The sequence below is a fragment of the Bos grunniens genome, chromosome 26 (assembly GCF_055505025.1).
Source record: "Bos grunniens cultivar Pamir isolate PY7600 chromosome 26, Bosgru_T2T1.0, whole genome shotgun sequence".
Taxonomy (NCBI): domain Eukaryota; kingdom Metazoa; phylum Chordata; class Mammalia; order Artiodactyla; family Bovidae; genus Bos; species Bos grunniens.
In genome coordinates this window covers 34,534,414-34,553,157 of record NC_141190.1, presented here as the reverse complement: position 1 = coordinate 34,553,157, position 18,744 = coordinate 34,534,414, and the positions used below count along the sequence as shown (strand labels likewise).

The 18,744-nt window shown below is 55.1% G+C and overlaps 1 protein-coding gene across 16 annotated transcripts in view; it reads left to right on the top strand.

Moving 5' to 3' along the window:
* AFAP1L2 (actin filament associated protein 1 like 2) overlaps positions 1 to 18,744 on the top strand; it is a 144,738-nt gene that overhangs the window by 110,758 nt on the left and 15,236 nt on the right. For 8 of the 16 annotated variants that reach the window (XM_086377747.1, XM_086377745.1, XM_086377741.1 and 5 more), the window contains 6 exons: positions 845 to 939; positions 1,533 to 1,718; positions 9,358 to 9,448; positions 14,791 to 14,996; positions 16,149 to 16,328; positions 17,170 to 17,259. In XM_086377747.1, coding sequence (XP_086233873.1) covers positions 845 to 939; positions 1,533 to 1,718; positions 9,358 to 9,448; positions 14,791 to 14,996; positions 16,149 to 16,328; positions 17,170 to 17,259 — 848 coding nt within the window. Of the gene's footprint in view, positions 1 to 844; positions 940 to 1,532; positions 1,719 to 4,982; positions 5,052 to 9,357; positions 9,449 to 14,790; positions 14,997 to 16,148; positions 16,329 to 17,169; positions 17,260 to 18,744 lie in introns of those variants that run through there. The other 8 variants (XM_086377754.1, XM_086377753.1, XM_086377751.1 and 5 more) reach the window with 2 other exon arrangements.

Below are 18,744 nucleotides of genomic sequence, written 5' to 3'. Positions count from 1 at the left end.
GTCTTCCGTGGTGTCTTACTCTCCTGCTCTGTTCTGCTCTCTGCTTTTCTATGAAAACCCCCAGGACTGGGTCCAGCAGGATCCCAGGGAGGTCCAAGGTTTGCACAGCTGCCTAGGTTGCAGAGCACAGGGGGTTAGAGGCCCCATCTCCCAACTCTCAAGCCTGTAACTCAAATGCAGAGGCTTAGCAAGAGGTGGGAACACAGCACCCCAGAGCATTCAGTCTGGTAAAGCCTTGGCTTCAAGACATCAGCCTGAAAAGCCCCAGGGTCAAATCTGCCTGGGCCTGTCCGGCCCGGCTGAAATGGGCTCAGAAGAGCCTTTGGCGCCTTTTTTCCTAAAAGCGCACAGACGGTTGGTGGTCCAGTTACTCAGTGTGGCTTTCACCTCCTGCCCCACCGCCAAGCATGGACTCAGCAGAGGTCCCCTGCATGAAAGAGCCCATGTGCCTAAGGTGGTCAGCCTGCCTGCCGGGGAAACTGGTGGGGTGGACAGACGTAATCACAGGCTCGGTGCTGAGAGCCGCTCAATATAGTGCCCACAGGCAGCTCCTCCACTGCCAGAGCTCTGTGGCCAGATCATTTTGGATATGGGGCAGGTGGAGGAGAGGGTGAGGAACCTGCCAGAAACCTCAAACTAGTTCCTTCTGAGGAATCTGCCTGGGGCCAATCTACCCTATTCTTGGAGGAAAAACAGCACTGGCTCCAGGGACTGCCTGCCTGGGTAATTAACACCTGCTCAAATAGAACTCAGGGCTCATGTGACCAGACATTCCTGGATAATGAGACTCTGCTGGGAGGCTGGGTGCCCCTCACGGAAACCCTCTCTTGCTTGCTCCCCACAGCCCCCGAGCAGCAGAACCCGCTGACCAACGGTGAGCCCCCCCAGCCCTCCTCGGCCCCTCAGAAGAGTCTCCCAGACCTCCCACCCCCCAAGATGGTAAGTGTGGGTCTGGGACCCCTGATTTCCCTGGTGTGACCCTGTGAATGCCTAGTGGGTCCTCCAGATAGCAGTCCACCAAGCGTCTGGCATTTTTGGAGCATCCACTATATAGGGGGCAGGAGGAGAGGGGGATGACAGAGGATGAGATGGTTGGATGGCATCACCGACTCAATGGACATCAGTCTGAGCAAGCTCCGGGAGATGGTGAAGAACAGGGAAGCCTGGCGTTCTGCAGTCCATGGGGTCGCAAAGAGTCAGACATGACTTAGCAACTGAAAAACGACTGTGTATGGGGCCTGGGGTAAGGCACCGGGAGAGACGGATCAAGCCAGCCTGCCCTATGGGTGATCTCATTTGCTCAGTACAGAGAGGGATGGCAGTGGGAGATGAGGGTCACCGTGTGTCCGAGGTGACCTGCCAGATTCTTTTCCAGCACCCCTGAGCGGGGCCGTGCACAGCTGTGGTCATCAGCTCCGGCCACAGTGATCTTTCAGAAACATAAATCACATCACACCACTTCCTGCCCAAACCCACCAAGAGCTCCTACTGAACTTAGGACAAAATGTCCACACTCCTTCTCATGGCCCCAGGGCTCACCCTGTCTGGCCCAGCTGCGTCTCCAGCCTCACCGCATCTGCTCATCACCGGCCTCCCCTCAGTTCCTGGGTTGTGCCCTGCGGTCAGTCCTGCTGCAGGGACTTTGCACTTCTTGGGCCCTGACTCTTCAAAGTTGCCGCTCCTTAGTCTCAGACAGACTCTCCCTGGCCTGCCCACAGGTGAGACATCCCGCCTCGGTGCCTGCCCCCATTACTGCCTGCCTTACCACCTAGTTACCCGCTCCGTGTTGATTATTTGCCTCCCAGAGGAGATGTAAGCTCCCTGAGGCAGGGGCCATGTCTCATCTGCTGCTTCATGTCCTGTGTCTGCACACAGTAGGCCACATGTGTATTTGTTCATGGATGGATGAATGGAGTTTCGGACTCCTCCAGACCTGGGTTCAGATCCCCGCTCTAGCTCTGCCAGTACTAAGCTCCTTGACCTTAAGCAAGTTATTTAAGGCCTCTGGCCCTTGGTTTCTTGGTGTTTAAATGAAAGGCATGTGAACATCTCTCAACTAAGATCTCTATTCTTTGGCCTGGCAGACCACGTTGGTATTCAGCAAGGTGAGCAGAAGTATTTACACTTTATGGGAGAGGAACTAGGAGTCAGGAGGCTTACAATGTCCTGGTGTTGCACAACCTCGAGGTGGCAGGACATGAACCCAAGTTCTTTCCACTCCAGGATCTGGTTGGGGCAGCTTCCTGGGAAAGGTGTGAGCTGGGAAGGATTTCTCAGAACATGGAACTCCACGGTGACTGAGCTCACACCGAGCCATCCATCACTGGGTCTGTGGGCTCAGGTCACCACTGAGGGGGTCCTGACGCCAGACTGGCCCCCTTCATTCATGCCTTCCTGGAAGTAGCGTGGTTCTCCCTGCTGCCCTCCCAGCTGGCGGGGCAGGTCAGGAGTGCCTGGGCAGCATCCCACATCTGGGTGACAGCTGATGGGGACCCTTCATCCCAGGCCGAGGGAGACCTGATGGACTGAGCCTCGGTCCTGGACATGTGCCAATGATGCGAGTGACTGCTGGGCTCTGAGCCACTGCCCGCCTGGCACACCCAAACATGGTCCTCCCATCACCTGCCAAGAAACAGAGGCTCCGAGAGTGAAAACAACTGGCCGAGGAGGTAGCAGGGCCAGGATCTGTAAGGAGGGTCTTGGTTTCCGGGCCACTCTGCAGCCTCCTGGACTCCACTCAGCTTGTCTTCTCAGTCAAGTAGAGGCACAAGTTGTGTCTCTTCCAGCTGTGGTCCCCCCTCGTTGTGACCCTGGGACTTGGGAAGGGGGCACAGCCCCTCAGCTTCCATGCAGTTGCTGCTGGTTTTAAGCAGGTGGGAGGTGCCGTGGTTTTCGGGTGCACCCTAAGTTCTGCAGGCTTACCTGATAGCTCAGTTGGTAAAGAATCTGCCTGCAGTGCAGGAGACCCTGGTTCAATTCCTGGGTCGGGAAGATCTGCTGGAGAAGGGACAGACTACCCACTCCAGTATTCTCGGGCTTCCCTTGTGGCTCAGCTGGTAAAGAATTCGCTTGTAATGTGGGAGACTTGAGTTTGATCCCTGGGTTGGGAAGATCCTCTGGAGAAGGGAAAGGCTATCCATTCCAGTATTCTGGCCTGGAAAATTCCACGGATTGTATAGTCCATGGGGTCGCAAAGAATCGGACACGACTGAGCAGCTTTCACTTTCACTTAATAAGCTCTGCTCGCTGGATGTGGGGAGGAGAGGTGGCTGCTCTGAGCCAGGGCTGGAACTTTCGTAGCCTGAGTTCATGTATGATTCTGACCAGGGTACCTTTGGCCTCTGTACAATGGAGGTGCTGCTGCTGGCCCCACGTGGGGCAGCTGCCGATGGACCCGCACTGGACAGAAGGGGTGTGCATGGGGCGGGACCTTCCAGGCACTGACTCCCTCTGGAAGCCTGTGTTTGAGGACCATGGTGCTGGACTGGGTGCCCGGGGTCTGGGGCTGGGTTGTGGCTATACACTGATCAGGTCACAGAGTCCCACAGCCCGGGACTCTGGCTGGCTTTTCCTACTCCCTTGCCAGTCTCCTGTGACCTGGGCACAGAGGCCCTAAGGGCTCAAGAGTGTGAGATGCAGGACCATCAAGCAAGGCCAGGGCAGAGGCTGGCCCCTGGTGAGCAGTCTGCAGGCCGTCGGGGCCAGGAGAGGCTAGAGAGGAACCTGGTGCTGGAGCGGGGAGGATCCCACCACCTGAGAGTCCCACAGTCCTGGAGCGGCCTTTCAGATGCACGGTGACACTTCCTGTGGACACGGTCCAGGCCCTGGGGTGACTTCCAGCAGAGCCAGTAACCTTGACAGTCTCCTTGTGGAATTTCTCTGCCAAGAAGGACCTTTCCTGGGTCCCTCCGAGTCCCGTCTCCATCACCCATCTCCACCCCAGGAGCCTTCCAGGTGTGGAGTGAGGGAGGAGGGGGCGGAACCCGGGGTCCTCCCCACGCCGCCTGCACGCACCTGCCTGCTCCCCTCCAGCCTCCGCTCTGGTCCAGTCGGGCTGAAGACTTCATCCAACGCCCCCAGAGAAGTGCCGTCAGGGCGGAGCTGGGAACAGCTGTGTCTGCTGGCTCTCACAAGGAGGAGGAGAAACAGAGCAGCAAGTAGTCTGGGAGGAAGGAGAGAGCGTGGCCGCCGGAGCCTGCGTGACCCTGGAATAGCTCTTCATCAGCCGGAGAAAGCTATGTCTCTTCCCGCCCCAACCCTGGAGCTTCAGGGCACTGCCATGGTTTTCCTGCCTGGATGCCCAGTCCCGGGGCTCACCGGTGGCTGTGGCAGAAGCTGGGTGTCTGCCTGGGGTCCTCAGTGCTCAGGGCTGGCCAGGAGCATGGCCTCCGTCCCAGGCTCAGCCCGTCCAGTACTGGAGAGGGCAGCCAGGGGTCTGGGTGTGGCCAGTGACTCAGGCAGCCTTGGCACGTCCAGGCCGCAGTTGGCCCAGCCAGGTGCTGTGGTTGCTGTAGAAGAAACAGATGTTTGCTGGCACCATTCCGCTCCTGGCCAGCGCGGCCGTCTCCACCCGTCCCCGCTGAGGCCTGCACACGCGTTGGTGCTGGGCTTCTGTGAGGGGAGCAGCTGACGCCACCGACGGCGTCGCCGTGGTCGGTCTGGGAAGCCAGGACTGCGTCCGCTCGCCCCCACCCCGAACCTGCCACAGTGCACCCTGGGGCTGGTTGTTCAGAACTGCAAGAACGCCTCAAGTCACCTGGGGCCGCCCCTCACCTCCAGCTCTGTGTCTCATCCAAATCAGAACTGCTGAAGTACGTGCCTGCTCAGTCACTCGGTTGTGTCTGACTCTGTGCGACCCCATGGACCCCACCAGGTTCCTCTGCCATTGGATTCTCCAGGCAAGAATACTAGAGTGGGTTGCCTTTCCTCTCTCCTGGAATCTTCCTGACCCAGGGATCAAACCCAGGTCTTCTGTGTTGCAGGCAGATTCTTTACCCACCAAGCCATGTGGGAAGCCAAGCCCATGACCAAATCCTGCACCACCTGCTTTGGTAAATAACATTTTGTTGGAATTCAGCCAAGCTTATTCATCTGTGTATTATTTATGGGTTCCTCTGCACTACAATGGAGAAGGAAATGGCAGCCCACTCCGGTATCCTTGCCTGGGAAATCCCATGTTCGATTCCTGGGTTGGGAAGATCCCCTGGAGAAGGAAGTGGCAATCCACTCCAGTATTCTTGCCTGGAGAATTCCATGGACAGAGGAGCCCAGCGGGCTACAGTCCATGGGGCTGCAAAGAGTCGGACACAACTGAGCGACTTTCATTTCACTTCACTGCACTCCAGTAGCAGGGTTGCATAGCCCCAGTGGCCTGTGAATCCCTCTTTCTCTCTTTATAGGAAACGTTTGCCAACCTCTGGCACATCACCCTGAGCGGGGTGGCTTTCTTCCCTGGCCCTTCCTGTGAACCGTGAGAACATTATTTCAGGTTCCCAAGTCACATCTCCTTGGCATCCTCATTGAATGTGCACCATCGATGTCGTCATGATGATGATTAAAATAATTTTCCTTTATTCTTAATTCCTGGCATTTAGGATCTCTTGCTCCTTCAACCTCTGATAATAGACTGTTGGGTCTGTGTAATTATGTGACGCTCTTCTGAATTGTTGGAATCGTTTTATCCTTAAACTTGACCTGGGCTCTTATCTTTGGCCCTGGCAACCCTGGGGACAGAGGTTGTCCTGTTCTTTAAGGAGGGAAAGCGTAGTATAAGCCAGGTCATGCTCAAATACCTCCTCAGTATCCTCCCAGACAGCCCGTGGTCTTCCTCCACCAAACACGCACACGTGCAGCTTTTCTCCCTTTGACATTATTGTATTTTATTCTGAAGCTTAGTGAAAACTAGTATCTGTTACTTAATAATGCTGAGTGCAGTTTAATCCTTACAATGACACCATGTGATGGTTATTTCTACCCTCCCCATTTTGAGCAGAGGATCTGAGGCCCAGAGAGGTCAAGTCAGTTGCCCAAAGTCACACAGCTCAGATGTGCCAGCCCTGGAGGTCAGACTCCTGCCTCCGCCCTATATGCCTCTCTGTATCGATCCATTTATAGATGATTTTGTACAGTGAAAGGTTTGGGAGACCCTCAAGAAACACCCCCTGGTGCTCCACTCCTGGACAAGAGGGCAGGTCCCCTGTGGAGATAACGACCATCAGGAGCTCCTGCTGGATGGCTTGCCCCCCTCCTTCTGTCCTGTTCTAATCGTGGGTATCCAGACCAGAGCTGGATCTTGGGTGCTCAGAACTTCTCTCCAGATGGGACCCACCTTCTTACCACGAGAAGGGTCCCCACACTCCCTCAAGGGGAGAAGGGCTTCTTGGAGGATGAAGCTGGAGGCCTGGCCTCCTCAGGAACCCTGAGCCTCAGCACCCATCTGCAGAAACCTTGGCAGGGCCCAGGGAAGGGGAAACGCTTTCCCCTCCTGACCCCAGGAAGTCGGCTCTCAGAGAACCACAGCTGGCTTTCACAGTCCGCCCTTCCTCTGGCTGACCAAGGGGCCGGGAATGCCCGGAGCAGCAAAGGTGAAGGGTCAGCCACGAGCAGCTACCACTGTGTGCACGACCCCCGCCCCAGGGAGGAGCCCACCCCGCTTGCCCCACAGCCGCACCTGCCAGCCCTGAATGCAGCTGGGCTGCCTAGGAAATGAGCCAAGTCTTCCGTTCCTTCCTTCGTGCTGTGTGGTGCACCTGCTGGGGCTGAAAGCTGTTCAGAGCCTGCCTCTGGGACTTCTGTTGGCTCTCTTGGTATCGGGCCAGATGGCGTTAGAAAAATGTGTGGGAGCCAGGTGGTGACCTGGCCTCTGCCGGCCCTCTTCATGTGGACGTGTCTCAGCTTGTCGGACAGCACTCCTGTGACCTGGCCAATGCAGGCGCCTGGGCTGGGAGGCCCCAGACAATGGTGGCAAGAGCCTCCTCGTATTTGATGTGGCTTCCTTGGTGGCTCAGACGGTAAAAAATCTGCCTGCAACGAGGGAGACCCAGGTTCGATCCCTGGGTCAGGAAGATCCCCTGGAGTAGGAGATGGCAGCCCACTCCAGTATTCTTACCTGGAGAATCCCATGGACAGAGGAGCCTCGCAGGCTGCAGTCCATGGGGTCGCAAAGAGTCAGAAATGACTGAAGTGACCTTAGCACACCAGCCCTATGGAAACTCAATCACACTTGTCTCCTTGAATCCTCAAGACAGGCTCTTGTTTTATGGAGAGGGTAAGTGAGGCACAGAGAGGCTGTCACATATTCACGGTTAAGGCTATGGACTCCTAAAGCCTGAATTCAAACCCAGTTAGTTTCACTCTAGAGGCCATATAGATAGCTCCACTAGCCAAACCACAGAAAAATTGGCTCTGGGAGCCTGGTTTGGGGGCAGCAACTGCAGGAGCATCACTCTACCCCAGAGGAACCTGGGATCAGATGCCCTCGCGGCCCTTGCTGAGTATTGTCCCACTGGGACTCAAGGCCATGCTGACTGTTCTCCCACTATTGCTGGGGCCAGGGCTGGAGAAGTTCTGTGTCATAGGTCCCCCAAAGAAGCTCGTTTTCCAAGGCAAAGATTTCTAGATTCTCCGTACCCTGACTGCCTGGCCCTCTTCTGGGTAGGACAGCGAATCCCCAACAGCCCATGGGTTCCCCATGTGGAATGCCCAGCGCAAGGACCTCTGAAAACCAGGAGTGGGAATGCACTCCAGCTTTTGCCATGTCTGTTCTCAACTCATCAAGGTTCCCTTGGCCCTCTGTAGGGACTTTGTGATTCAGATAGACATTGGAGACCCATGTGGATGGATGCTTACACGTTGATGAACTGTATGTACTAATATTCACACCACAATCTACTTTTTTTTTTTAATTAATTTTTTTTGTTATTCTTGGCTGTGCTGGGCCTTCGTTGCTGCAGGCAGGCTTTCTCTAGCTGTGGCGAGTGGGGACTACTTTCTAGCTGTGGAGCAGAAACTTCTCGTTGCGGTGGCCTCTCATTGCAGAACATGGGCTCTGCAATGCGGGCTCGGTCGTTGTGGCGCACAGGCTTAGTTGCTCTGTGGCGTGTGGAATCTTCCTGGCCCAGGGATCGAACCTGTGTTCCCTGCATTGGCAGGCAGATTCTTAGCCACTGGACCACCAGAGAAGTCTTGCCTGTCTTTTTCTCGCCTGCTATTGCTTATGTTACCTTCGTAGTCCGGTGCCCATCTTACAGATGGGATAATGGAAGGACAGAGAACAGTTTCACCCTCTGTGCTCCACAGTCGCATGTGTTTTTGTTTCTTTTTTATCCTACTCCAATTATGCTCATTCACCCTCATGTCATGTAAGAAGTTCAGGGTTGTCTTATCCTCTGAGCATCCTTCCTTGGTCCTAAATGTTCCTCATACCCTCCAGGCTCCCGTGGAGATTTGACCTTGTCTATCAGGAGCCGTGGGCTTCCCTGATAGCTCAGTTGGTAAAGAATCCGCCTGCAGTGCAGGAGACCCCAGGTTGATTCCTGGGTCAGGAAGATCCCCTGGAGAAGGGAAAGGCTACCCACTCCAGTATTCTTAGGCTTCCCCTGTGGCTCAGCTGGTAAGGAATCCACCTGCAATGCAGGAGACCTGGGTTCAATCCCTGAGTTGGGATAATCCTCTGGAGAAAGGAAAGACTACCCATTCCGATATTCTGGCCTGGAGATTCTGTGGACTATATATATAATCTATGGGTCGCAGAGTCGGACGTGACTGAGTGACTTTCAGTCATTATCAGGAGCTGTGAGCATTCATTGCCTAGTTAAGTGTTTCTCAGGACTGACTCCCAACCGTCTGGTTGCATCTCTCAGCTAGTCTGCAGGAACCATCCAATATCTGCTGAGCCAATGTTTTAACTTATTATTGGAGACATTTGGGGGTTAGAAGCCTGGTGCTCTTCCCCTGCGTGCCCCTGATGAGCTCTGGTCTTTGTAGAAAGTATATTCTATGTAGAAGCCATCATAGCTACCATGACAGCCTGATGCCACCTGGACCTGTAAGTGCATTACACCACTTGTACAACTATACTGTGTGTGCGGTGGCCGTCAGAGCCTTATTTTGCAGGGGAGAACTCTGAGGTTTGGTGAGGTTACACGACACACCCACAGCCCTTCAGCTGATGCAAACCAAACACTGTGGACAGGGCAGCTGACGGGGGTCGCTGTAATCTGTTTTCCCTCCCGACTTGCTTGACGTCCAAGCTGGGCATTTTTTTCTCCTGGTTCCCTCTCCTTTCCACCCAAAGGTTTAATTCTGAGTTGTTCCCAGTGTGTCGTATCTGAAAATGTTTATTTATTCATACCACAGATTCCAGAACGTAAACAGCTCTCTGTCCCGAAGATCGAGTCTCCAGAGGGTTACTATGAAGAGGCTGAGCCGTATGACACATCCCTCAATGGTACATCCTGGGGACAGGGCTGGGAGGGGGCTGACCACTTCCTGCACAGATGCCGGTGCCAACTCCCCTCATGGTGACCGGCACGCTCACCCTGGCTGGAAACACAGTGGGGCCTGGGATGCTCCTCCCAGAGAGCATGGCCCAAGTCAAGAGCTGGCCACAGAGCATTTGACCAGTGGTCTGATGGCGAGCTGAGACCTACAGCAGACCCAGCCCACCTGCAGGGCAGGGCTTAGGATGGTCCCCAGTGGGCTGGGTTTACTGTGTCTGATGCTTTCTGTGGTCCTGCCTGGATGTTGCGGATTCAGTACAGAGATGTGACAGAGGAGAGGTGTGCTGGCCGAGTGGCACAAGGCCCCGGAAGCCATGGAAATGTGGTCAGGCTGAGGCAGAGCCCACTTTTCAAGGTCCTTTCACTGGACTGATAGTCCCTGGGCTCCCACCGTGAACTCAGTATGCTTCCAGGAGTGGGAACTCAGCACGACTCAGCAGTCACAGCACTTAGATTCTGGGAGAGAAGACAGGCAGCATAGAGACGTGGGATGTGTCAGGTGGTGATAACTTGTTAGGACCCAAAGTGGCGGCAAGGGCTGAGTTGGGGCAGGAGAGGGATGTTATTCTAACTTAGGGAGGGCCTCTCTGAGCAGATCTTAAAGAAGTGGCAAGTGGGTGGGGTTGGTACCTGCAGGAGGAACAGAGTGCACAGCACATGCAAAGGCCCTGAGGCGGGAGGGCCCTCGGCACGTTTGGAGGCCAGCGTGGCAGGAGCAGGTAGGGTCGGATGAGATGGATAGGAGATGTGGACACGGAAGGCAGCTGTAGACCCTGGTAAAGACCTTAGCTTTTCTCTGAATAGACTTTTCTCTAGCCTTTAGAGGGTTACTTTGTGGCAGACCTAATATAGGTATTAAAAAGACGGTCTTTGCTCTGGGGGCATGGCTCACGCTGGCGTGCTCTTGTCCTCGGCCAGTGGTTCTCAGCCTGATGAGGCTGGATCAGAAATGCTCTTGTTGTGGGGGTTCTATAACACAGAAACACCTGAAGGTCCTGGGAGAGATGGTTGTGACCCTACTCTCTGGGGTAGCTAGATTCTGGTCCCCTCGCTCTCTCCCTTTCTTACCTCCTCCTCTTCCCTTTTTTTGTAAGTGAAAGGTCTCTGAAAGCATAAGGCAATTTGCAGATATGGGAAGTCAATGTCCCTGATGTGGGGAATGAACTTGGCCTAAAGGGGCCTTGTTGGTGTTGGGGATGAGATGGGACAAGTCCCCTGGAGCACATGGGATCCTTGTCCTCTTTTTTCATGCCTCACCTACTGTCTGCCGTCCCAGGAACTGTGTGGGAGGCGAGGGACTCTCGGGACTCATGGAATTTTATTCTAAGAGACTGGCTTTGTGGGCAGACGTCACTTAGCTTGTGAGGTGTTGCCAAGTCACCGCTGGACTGTGATTTCAGACCGGAGCTGTGGGCGCAGCAGGGCTGTCTGGGTGCGTCTGGAAGGTGGGAGCCCTGACTCACCCCGGTGAGCACCTCCATGCCTCTGAAGCCCGTCTCTCTGGGGTGTGGCCCCTGCCAGCCAGGGCCTGCCTCCCAGACGCTCCCAGGGGCCTGTCTGTGGGGCAGACTTCATCTCGACACAAACAAGTGGTCAGAAGGATCTCGGTGTTTGTCTCTCAACTGGAAATTCGTATTGGTTTTATCCAGGACTAGGAGGAGAGGGGGGTCATCCCAAGGTCAGCAAGTAGGGGCGGTGGGAAGATGCCCAGTTGCCTTTTCTCTCCTGCCAGCACAATGACCGAGGATGACCTGGGGGACCTTCCCCTGCATTAAAAGCTGGGCTGTCCTTGTTTCCAGCCTGTCGTCCACCACACCTGTTTGACCCCTGGTCACAACAAGAGGAGCAACCGCTGGACTCCAGCTCCTTGCTCTAGTTCTTGGCCATCAGCAATTTTGCTGACTTCCTGCAGAAGACCAGGGGCTGGCTTCCTGGGCTGCTTTATCAGCACTGTCCCCTCGCGCCTCCCGTGGGCCAGGTGGCTCTCTCTGAACCCAAGTGTAGTAAGTGGCCTGCTGTGAGTATAGCTCCTGCACGGATGATGCCTCCTGCCGGGGTAATGGCAGCTGCTGTAACAAACAGCACCCCCTGGCAGTTTATAGTAGCCCAGTGCAAATCTGATTCTCACTCTTGGAACAGTTCAGCGTGGGCATTACTGGTCAGCAGGCTCCTTCCAGCGTCGGCTTGGCCACCCTCTGAGGCCACAGAAGCCTCTGCAAAGAGGGTGGAGGACCTCTGTGTGCTTCTTAAAGGCACCAGCCAGAAGGACACCCAGGGCTTCTCTCCACATTCCGTTGGTGACAGGCAATGACGTCTCTGGATGGGAAGGAGCTGGGAAATGATGTCCTTGGTCAGGCTGGGGCCTTGCCCGATGAGCCCACACCTCTGATGGGAACACGCTCACTTCTGATGGACGGGCAGCCACGTCGCCACATCTCTTTGTGTCTCTGCCTCTGTTCCTGCCCCTCTCTTCATCTTCTCTCTCTTCCTCTTGTCTCTTTCTGTGCTTCCGGAAATGCCACAGGCCATCCCGGCAGATATCCCCCTTGTGGAGTCCCCAGATGGGTACAGGTGCCTGAAGGAGTCGTTTACGCCACCATCACCTTGGGTACTGCTCGTCCCAGAGTGGGAATGCCAGTGATCCCCATGCCTGCTGCCTGGCTCGCGGAGGCGGGGTGCATGCCCGAGGGTGGCCGCCACCCGCTTCCTGTCCTCGTGTGCAGGTCCTGCATGAGGCTGCCCTGTGTCACCCCTCTGCAGACCCCTGCCTGTGGCATCTGGAATGATGAGGACGCAGGGCACGGCAGGGCCATGCCGGCCTCTGTTCCTGAGGACGTGCCACAGTACGCGGTGGCTGCGGTGCCCACCAGGGGCAGCCAAAAGGGGGCTGAAATTATCTGAGCATCCTGCCTTTCCCTCCTGCTTATCCTGCGACCTCTGGCAGCCAGGTGTCTGTTTAACAATATCCTTCACTTATGGTGGTGCCATGATCGCTCTTAGGGATAAATAAAATGGTCAATACATTTGCCCTAAAATTTCCTCTGAGCCATTCCAGGTATCATCCCATTCCCCCCTGGGAATGGGCAGACATTAGAATTCTCCATGGAACAGGTGGGGCAACCCCAGGAGCACAAAACAGCTGGGGGCGGGGAAGAGGGTGGGGTCTGGCCAGCTTCTTCACACTATATACTCTAGCCCCACCCACTAACCCACTGAAAGAGACACCCCAACGGCTGCATCTTTCTTCTCCCATTTATTGTGCAGCTAATGCAGTGCTGACAAGGGGGACTTTTTTTTTGTACAGAATCACCCCACCACCAGATCGAATCATTGAATTCTCCGTGTGGCCTTTGCGTAGATGATTGGAACTGTGCTTTCTCACTTGCCATCTTAAGGAGTTTCTCAAGTTGCAGACTAGCTTGCAAGAGCTTTCACTAATTACGGTTGCATGGTCCCCTGGATGAAATCACGCTTTCTCCAGCCTCCTTCTGCTGACTGTTCAGAAGTACTTGCATGAATATCTTAATGCATGTAACCTCTCCCTGCCCGCCTTCCTTCCTTTTTAAAAAGGTAGTTTCCTTGGTTAAACTCCCAAGACTGGGATTATTGGGTCAGAGGGGATGGATGTTTTTATGGCTTTCGAAAAAACAGGCTGATGGGTTGTTTCCTGAGAGGCTGGTGTTAATTTATGTCGCCACCAGCCGTACAAGAGGTCAGGGTCCCCTACCAGGTGGCACCACTGTTTTCAGTCTGTGTATTTAATAGGTGTAAAATTGTGAATACTGTGACTTTTTTATTGTCAGGAAGGGGAGCAGTATCACACTGCTTTTAAAGAAAACTGATATTAAAGTAGTCAAAGTGTTATTTTTAGAAATATTAAAGCAAAATAAAGCACATTTTTATTGGCCTTGTAGCTAGAATAACTGTGGCCGTGGCCTTGTTCCATTTTCCTATATTTCTAGTTCAAAGGTGGTTCTGTTTTCTTAGTATGCAGGAACCTAGCTATGCAGGGTGTACCAGAAGCTTCTGGAGAAGAGAAGACAGGGGACCCATGAGCTGTCTCTTTCCCGATGGGTAATGTGGAGATGAAAGAGAGGTTCCGTTCACTCTGACTTGAGGGGACAGAACATGTCTATGGAAGTCATAGGGGAGTAGATACGACTTTCTGTTAGAGCTGCCCAGCAAGGAAGCAATTGTCCAGCAACCAGGGGTAGTGAGCTCCCTGCCCATGGGGGAATTCAAGCAGAGGCCAGAGCAGGGCTATGATAAGCAGGATTATGATAAGCAGAATTCCTGAGCTGAGCCAGAGGTTGCTGGACCTGAATCCTGAGGTTCTCTTTTTTCCATGTCTTGCATTTTGGCGTTTGATTGATATTTTTTTCTGCACCTAGTTTCTGTTGGCCTTGAAGAGGGCAGTGAGGCCCAGAAGAGCAATTCTGGCAAAGTGGTGGGGGCAGAAACTGAGGCATGTGGGGTGGGTACAGGATTGGGTGAGATGTGGTGAATTGGGGGGTTCTTTTAAAGAGAATAAAACCGTAAGTGTGGCTCATTGCCAGGAAGGAAGGGTATCAGGTGGAGGTGAGCAGGAGGAGCGGGGTTCATGCTGGGAGGTCTTCTGTGGGGAGAGAGAACAGTCTGTGGAGGATAAGAGTGGATTCTCCAGGAGGGCTGTGTCTGTGACCTTAGGAGGGGGAGGGTGGCCGGGAAGGTCCACTCCTGCTGTGGGTTACTGCACTTTTGCTTCTCGCTGCCCCCAGGACAGGACAGGGACAGAACAGGCCTGGCGGGGGAGTTGGGGGGCGACCGCTGGAGGCTTGCCCACCTCTGGGCTCAGATGGCAACCCTCTCTTCCTGGGGCCTTAGAATGATAGAGCATCACCCACGCATACACACCAGAAGAACCAAGAAAGAGTCCACCCACCGCTTCATCCTTCAGTTGAGGAAGCGGAGGCCCCGAGGCCAGCACGGGTTTTCTCAAGAGCCCACGTCTGAGGACAGTGTCTGGTCAGAGGTTTCCGTGGGGTCTGAGATGACAGGATTTGAGGAGGAAAGGGGAGAAACCCGGTTTCACGTTATCTGTGTCTGTGACCAGAGGCAGCATTCAAGACACTGCTCAGCGGTTTAGGGGCCAGAAAGGCTGCCTGGGCTTGCGGTTGGTGGCGATGGGCTGGTCCCAGGGGGCAGGGAGGGGAGGGCTGTTCCCCTGCTGCCCACCCTCACAAAGGAGCAAAGCCTGTTTAGGAGCATCCCTTGCCCGGCAGGGCTGTGACAGCGAGCTCTTCCCTTGCAGAGGACGGAGAGGCCGTGAGCAGCTCCTACGAGTCCTACGACGAGGAGGAGAGCAGCAAGGGCAAGTCGGCCCCCTACCAGTGGCCCTCGCCCGAGGCCAGCATCGAGCTGATGCGCGACGCCCGCATCTGCGCCTTCCTCTGGCGCAAGAAGTGGCTGGGCCAGTGGGCCAAGCAGCTGTGCGTCATCAAGGACACCAGGCTCCTGGTGAGTGCCCTCCTCTCCTCCTGCTCCTCTCCCATCTCCTCTCCTGGGAGCAGGATGGGGGTGGTCCAGGATGCCAGGTGCTCAGAGCCTATTACATCAGGAAATTTCTACTTCTCCCCAGCCTGAAACTGCACGCAGAAGCTTATGAGCATGGATGAACGTGCTTTTTTCTAAACTAGAAAGGTCTAGTAGTTGTCAGTAGACTTTCAAAGGGGTCTGTGATGACCAACCCCCTCCCCCCCAGTGCCATCCCCTGGATATTTTTCCAGGGATCTTTTGGTCCCCTGGTCTGTGGGCTCCTCCTTCCTCACATCTCAGCCTCTGGAGGTTTGGGGCGGAGCCTGCTGCCCAGTTAGGGCTCCCCTGCCCAGCGCCCAATCCCACAGCGTGCAGCGTGAGAACCGTCGGCATCTGCTCAGAAGTTGGAATATTCTGAATGACCAATCTAAGACCCCTAAGGGCATCAGAAGATGGTATTCTGACCACAGCCCTGTTTCTTGTTATTTTAAATTAAAACTTGGTTTTATGCCCCAATCTGAGGCTCCACGGGGTCATTACAAACACCCCTTTTTCACTAGTTAAAACCTGTCCTGCTGTGTGCAGATGCTTTCAGGTAGTCCTGTTAGGCAGCCTCATAAGAACCCCCGTTTTACAAGTGAGAAACGGAGGGTAGTACGTTTTCCCTGATCGGGAAGAGAGTCGCTTCCTTTCTTTGCTAACACATTTCTCAGTGGATGATAAACTTGGCCTTCATCCCCTTTGGGCCCCTTACTGGGAAAGCTGAGCCAGAAAGAGAAGCAGAGAGGCAGAGAGCTGGGGAAAGGGCCTTCCACCCTGGGGAGGTGGGGTTGCCCACAGAGGACTCCTAAAATAAGAGCCAGCCCAGATCTGCAGGGGGATTAGAGCTGCTTGGGTAAGCAGGGCCCTGGAGTGTCTCTGAGAGTTGGAGGGGGAGGCTTGAGGGAGACACAGATGAGCTCCCTGGTGGTTTTGATGCTGACAACAAACTCCGCTGATGGTGGAGGTCACAGTTCTGCACTTGCACAAAGGTGTCCGACCTTTTGGTCCGGCTCTCAGCGGGCCCTGCCCTGCCTGGCGGCCCCCTCCTCTGCAGAACCTGGCTGACAGCGTCTCGCCTCTCCTCTCTTGCAGTGTTACAAATCCTCCAAGGACCACAGTCCTCAGCTGGACGTGAGCTTGCTGGGCAGCAGCGTGGTGCACAAGGAGAAGCAAGTGCGGAAGAAGGAGCACAAGCTGAAGATCACGCCGCTGAACGCTGACGTGATCGTGCTGGGCCTGCAGAGCAGGGACCAGGCGGAGCAGTGGCTCAGGGTGAGGGAGGCGCCAGGCCGCCGGGAAGCGGACCCATTCCCCTCTGCGGTCCCCAGGGGTTCCTGCAGACCCAGCTCCCCCAGTTTTTCAAAGGGATGGCCATGGTCAGGGTAAAGGGTCTACCATCCTTCAAGTCCGCAGGGCTTCCCCTGTCCTAAGTGGTAGCGATCCGTCTTGGGGAGATAGATCACAGGGCTCAGTGGCCAGCTCTGTGGCCTTGGCAGCCAACTGGACTTGGGGTCCAGCTGAAATCCACTTGCGTTCTGGCCTCCAGGGAGGCATCGCTGGCCCATGAAAAGACTCCTCCCAGAGGAGGCAGGGTGGACAGTGACAGGCAAGTCTGGGAGCCGGGGTTGGACCAAGGCAGCACCCAGACTCTCCACAGTGAGTGCCACGGCCCCCAGGAGCCAGAGGACTGTCTGGCAAATGTCTCTTTTACCCCCACAAGGAGCAGCCACCCCTGCCCAGGATGGGGCAAGAGGGGCCTTGTGGAGCTGAGGGCGGCTGCTCTGGGCCTGCTTGGGTTCTGCTGCAAACCCCGCCCTCCGTTCCCTGGTGCCCCACCAGAACACGTGGGGCCTGCTGGACACAGGGCCAAGGAACGCCCCCCCCACACACCCAGCTGGGGCCCAAGGCCATAGGTGGGCTGGGTGCAGGGGTGGGATGGGGTGTTCTGCTCCTTGGAAATTCTATAACCTCTCTCTCTCTCACCCCCACCCGCCTAGGGGTGGCTGACCTGAGGAGGGCAGGGGGGACACCGGCCCTCCCCCGACCTGGAGGGCAGGCTCCAGCTATGGTCTGGCTGTGAGTGCAGGTCTAAAGGCCCTTCCTCTTCCTTCAGGTCATTCAGGAGGTCAGCGGCCTGCCTTCCGAAGGAGCTTGTGAGGGAAGCCAGTTCACCCCAGATGCCCAGCGCCTGAGCTGTCCAAAGGTAAGCAAGCCTCTGGCCGGTGGTGGTTCAGTCGCTAAGTTCATGTCCAACTCTCGTGACCCCATGGACTGTAGCCCCCAAGGCTTCTCTGTCCATGGAATTTCCCAGTCAAGAGTACTGGAGTGGATTGTCATTTCCTTCTCCAGGGGATCTTCCTGACCCAGGAATCGAACCCCCATCTCCTGCACCACAAGCGGATTCTTTACCAACGTAGCTACCAGGAAAACCCAAAGCCTCTGCCCCTGCCAGGGTGGGGCGAGAGGGTTCACTTCTGTCACGGTCCAGAAGAGAGTTTGATTCTTTTTTTTTTTTTCTCCATAAAATTACAGGTGGAAAATTGGGAGCTTTGCTTTTGTACTTCAGCCAGATTGATAAGAAACATACCATGTTTGGCTGAGGGCAGTAGCTTCAGCGTGGCAGGGAGACTGATGAGGATGATAGAGACTTATAACAGTTTCTTGCTTGGGGGAAAATTTATTGGGACAGAAGTCACTTGCCTCCCTTCTTGGGCAGAAAGATTTACTTTTCTAGGCTCTTCCCTCCCACTTACTCCCTAGTAGATCTTCAGAGGCTGGAGAACCGTGTAGGTACGGACCTCAGCCAGAGAGTCCTGCTGCTCATTTGCATGGAGCTGCGGGGCCCCCGCTTTAGGGTCAAAGTCAGGAAAGTTGGGCTGGGTGCTGGCCCGAGGGGTGCTGTCGCCAAGGGGTCACATTCCATGTCCCCAGGTATCTGCAGGTGGGTACCTGAAGCCTAGTGTGCACAGAGCGGGAGGGTCCCTGTTTCTCATCTTGGGGTCTCCACCTGTGGCAGGCAGGTAGGCATAGGCCACCCCCAAGGAGGAGAACCCACAGCCTTCTGGAGTGACAGAAGAAGGGCTGATGTTTTCCTTGTCTTATTCATTTTTTGGTCACTGATAAGAAAAGTCAGAGTATACCTGGGGTTTCCTTCATGTTGGGATGAGAAACGAGTTCTCCCTACAGACCTGGAATGCAGATGCCCCGGCCAGGTCCTGTGGTCCTTGGCCCCCAGTGAAGGTCCTATGGTTGGGAATCCCTGGGTTTGTCTTCCAGAGGTCTGGAGTCAGTGGTTCTAGAAGAAGCCTGATGGGAATATTCTGAGTGTCCGTTCTAGGGGACTGTCTCTAGTCTCACAACAGCCCTGGGAATGCAGACAGGCCAGTCTCCCTATTTTATACACATGCAGGATGGCGCTCAGAGAGGTCCCGCCTGATTAGAGAATGTTCTAAGTGGGATTTGAATCGTGATCTAACCCTGTGCACACAAACCAGCCCTTCTCCAAAGCCTGACGTGTGGGTAGCACAGTCAGTTCTCAAAAGACACCCTCACACCCTCCTGCTAAGGGTGAGTCCCAGGGGCCTGACAGTTAGCTTCAGTTGCAGTGCTGACTCTCGTGCACGCCTGAGGCTGGCTACCTGCTCTCCCCCTGCTTCAGGGCATCTGTCACATCAGTGGAGCAGTCACC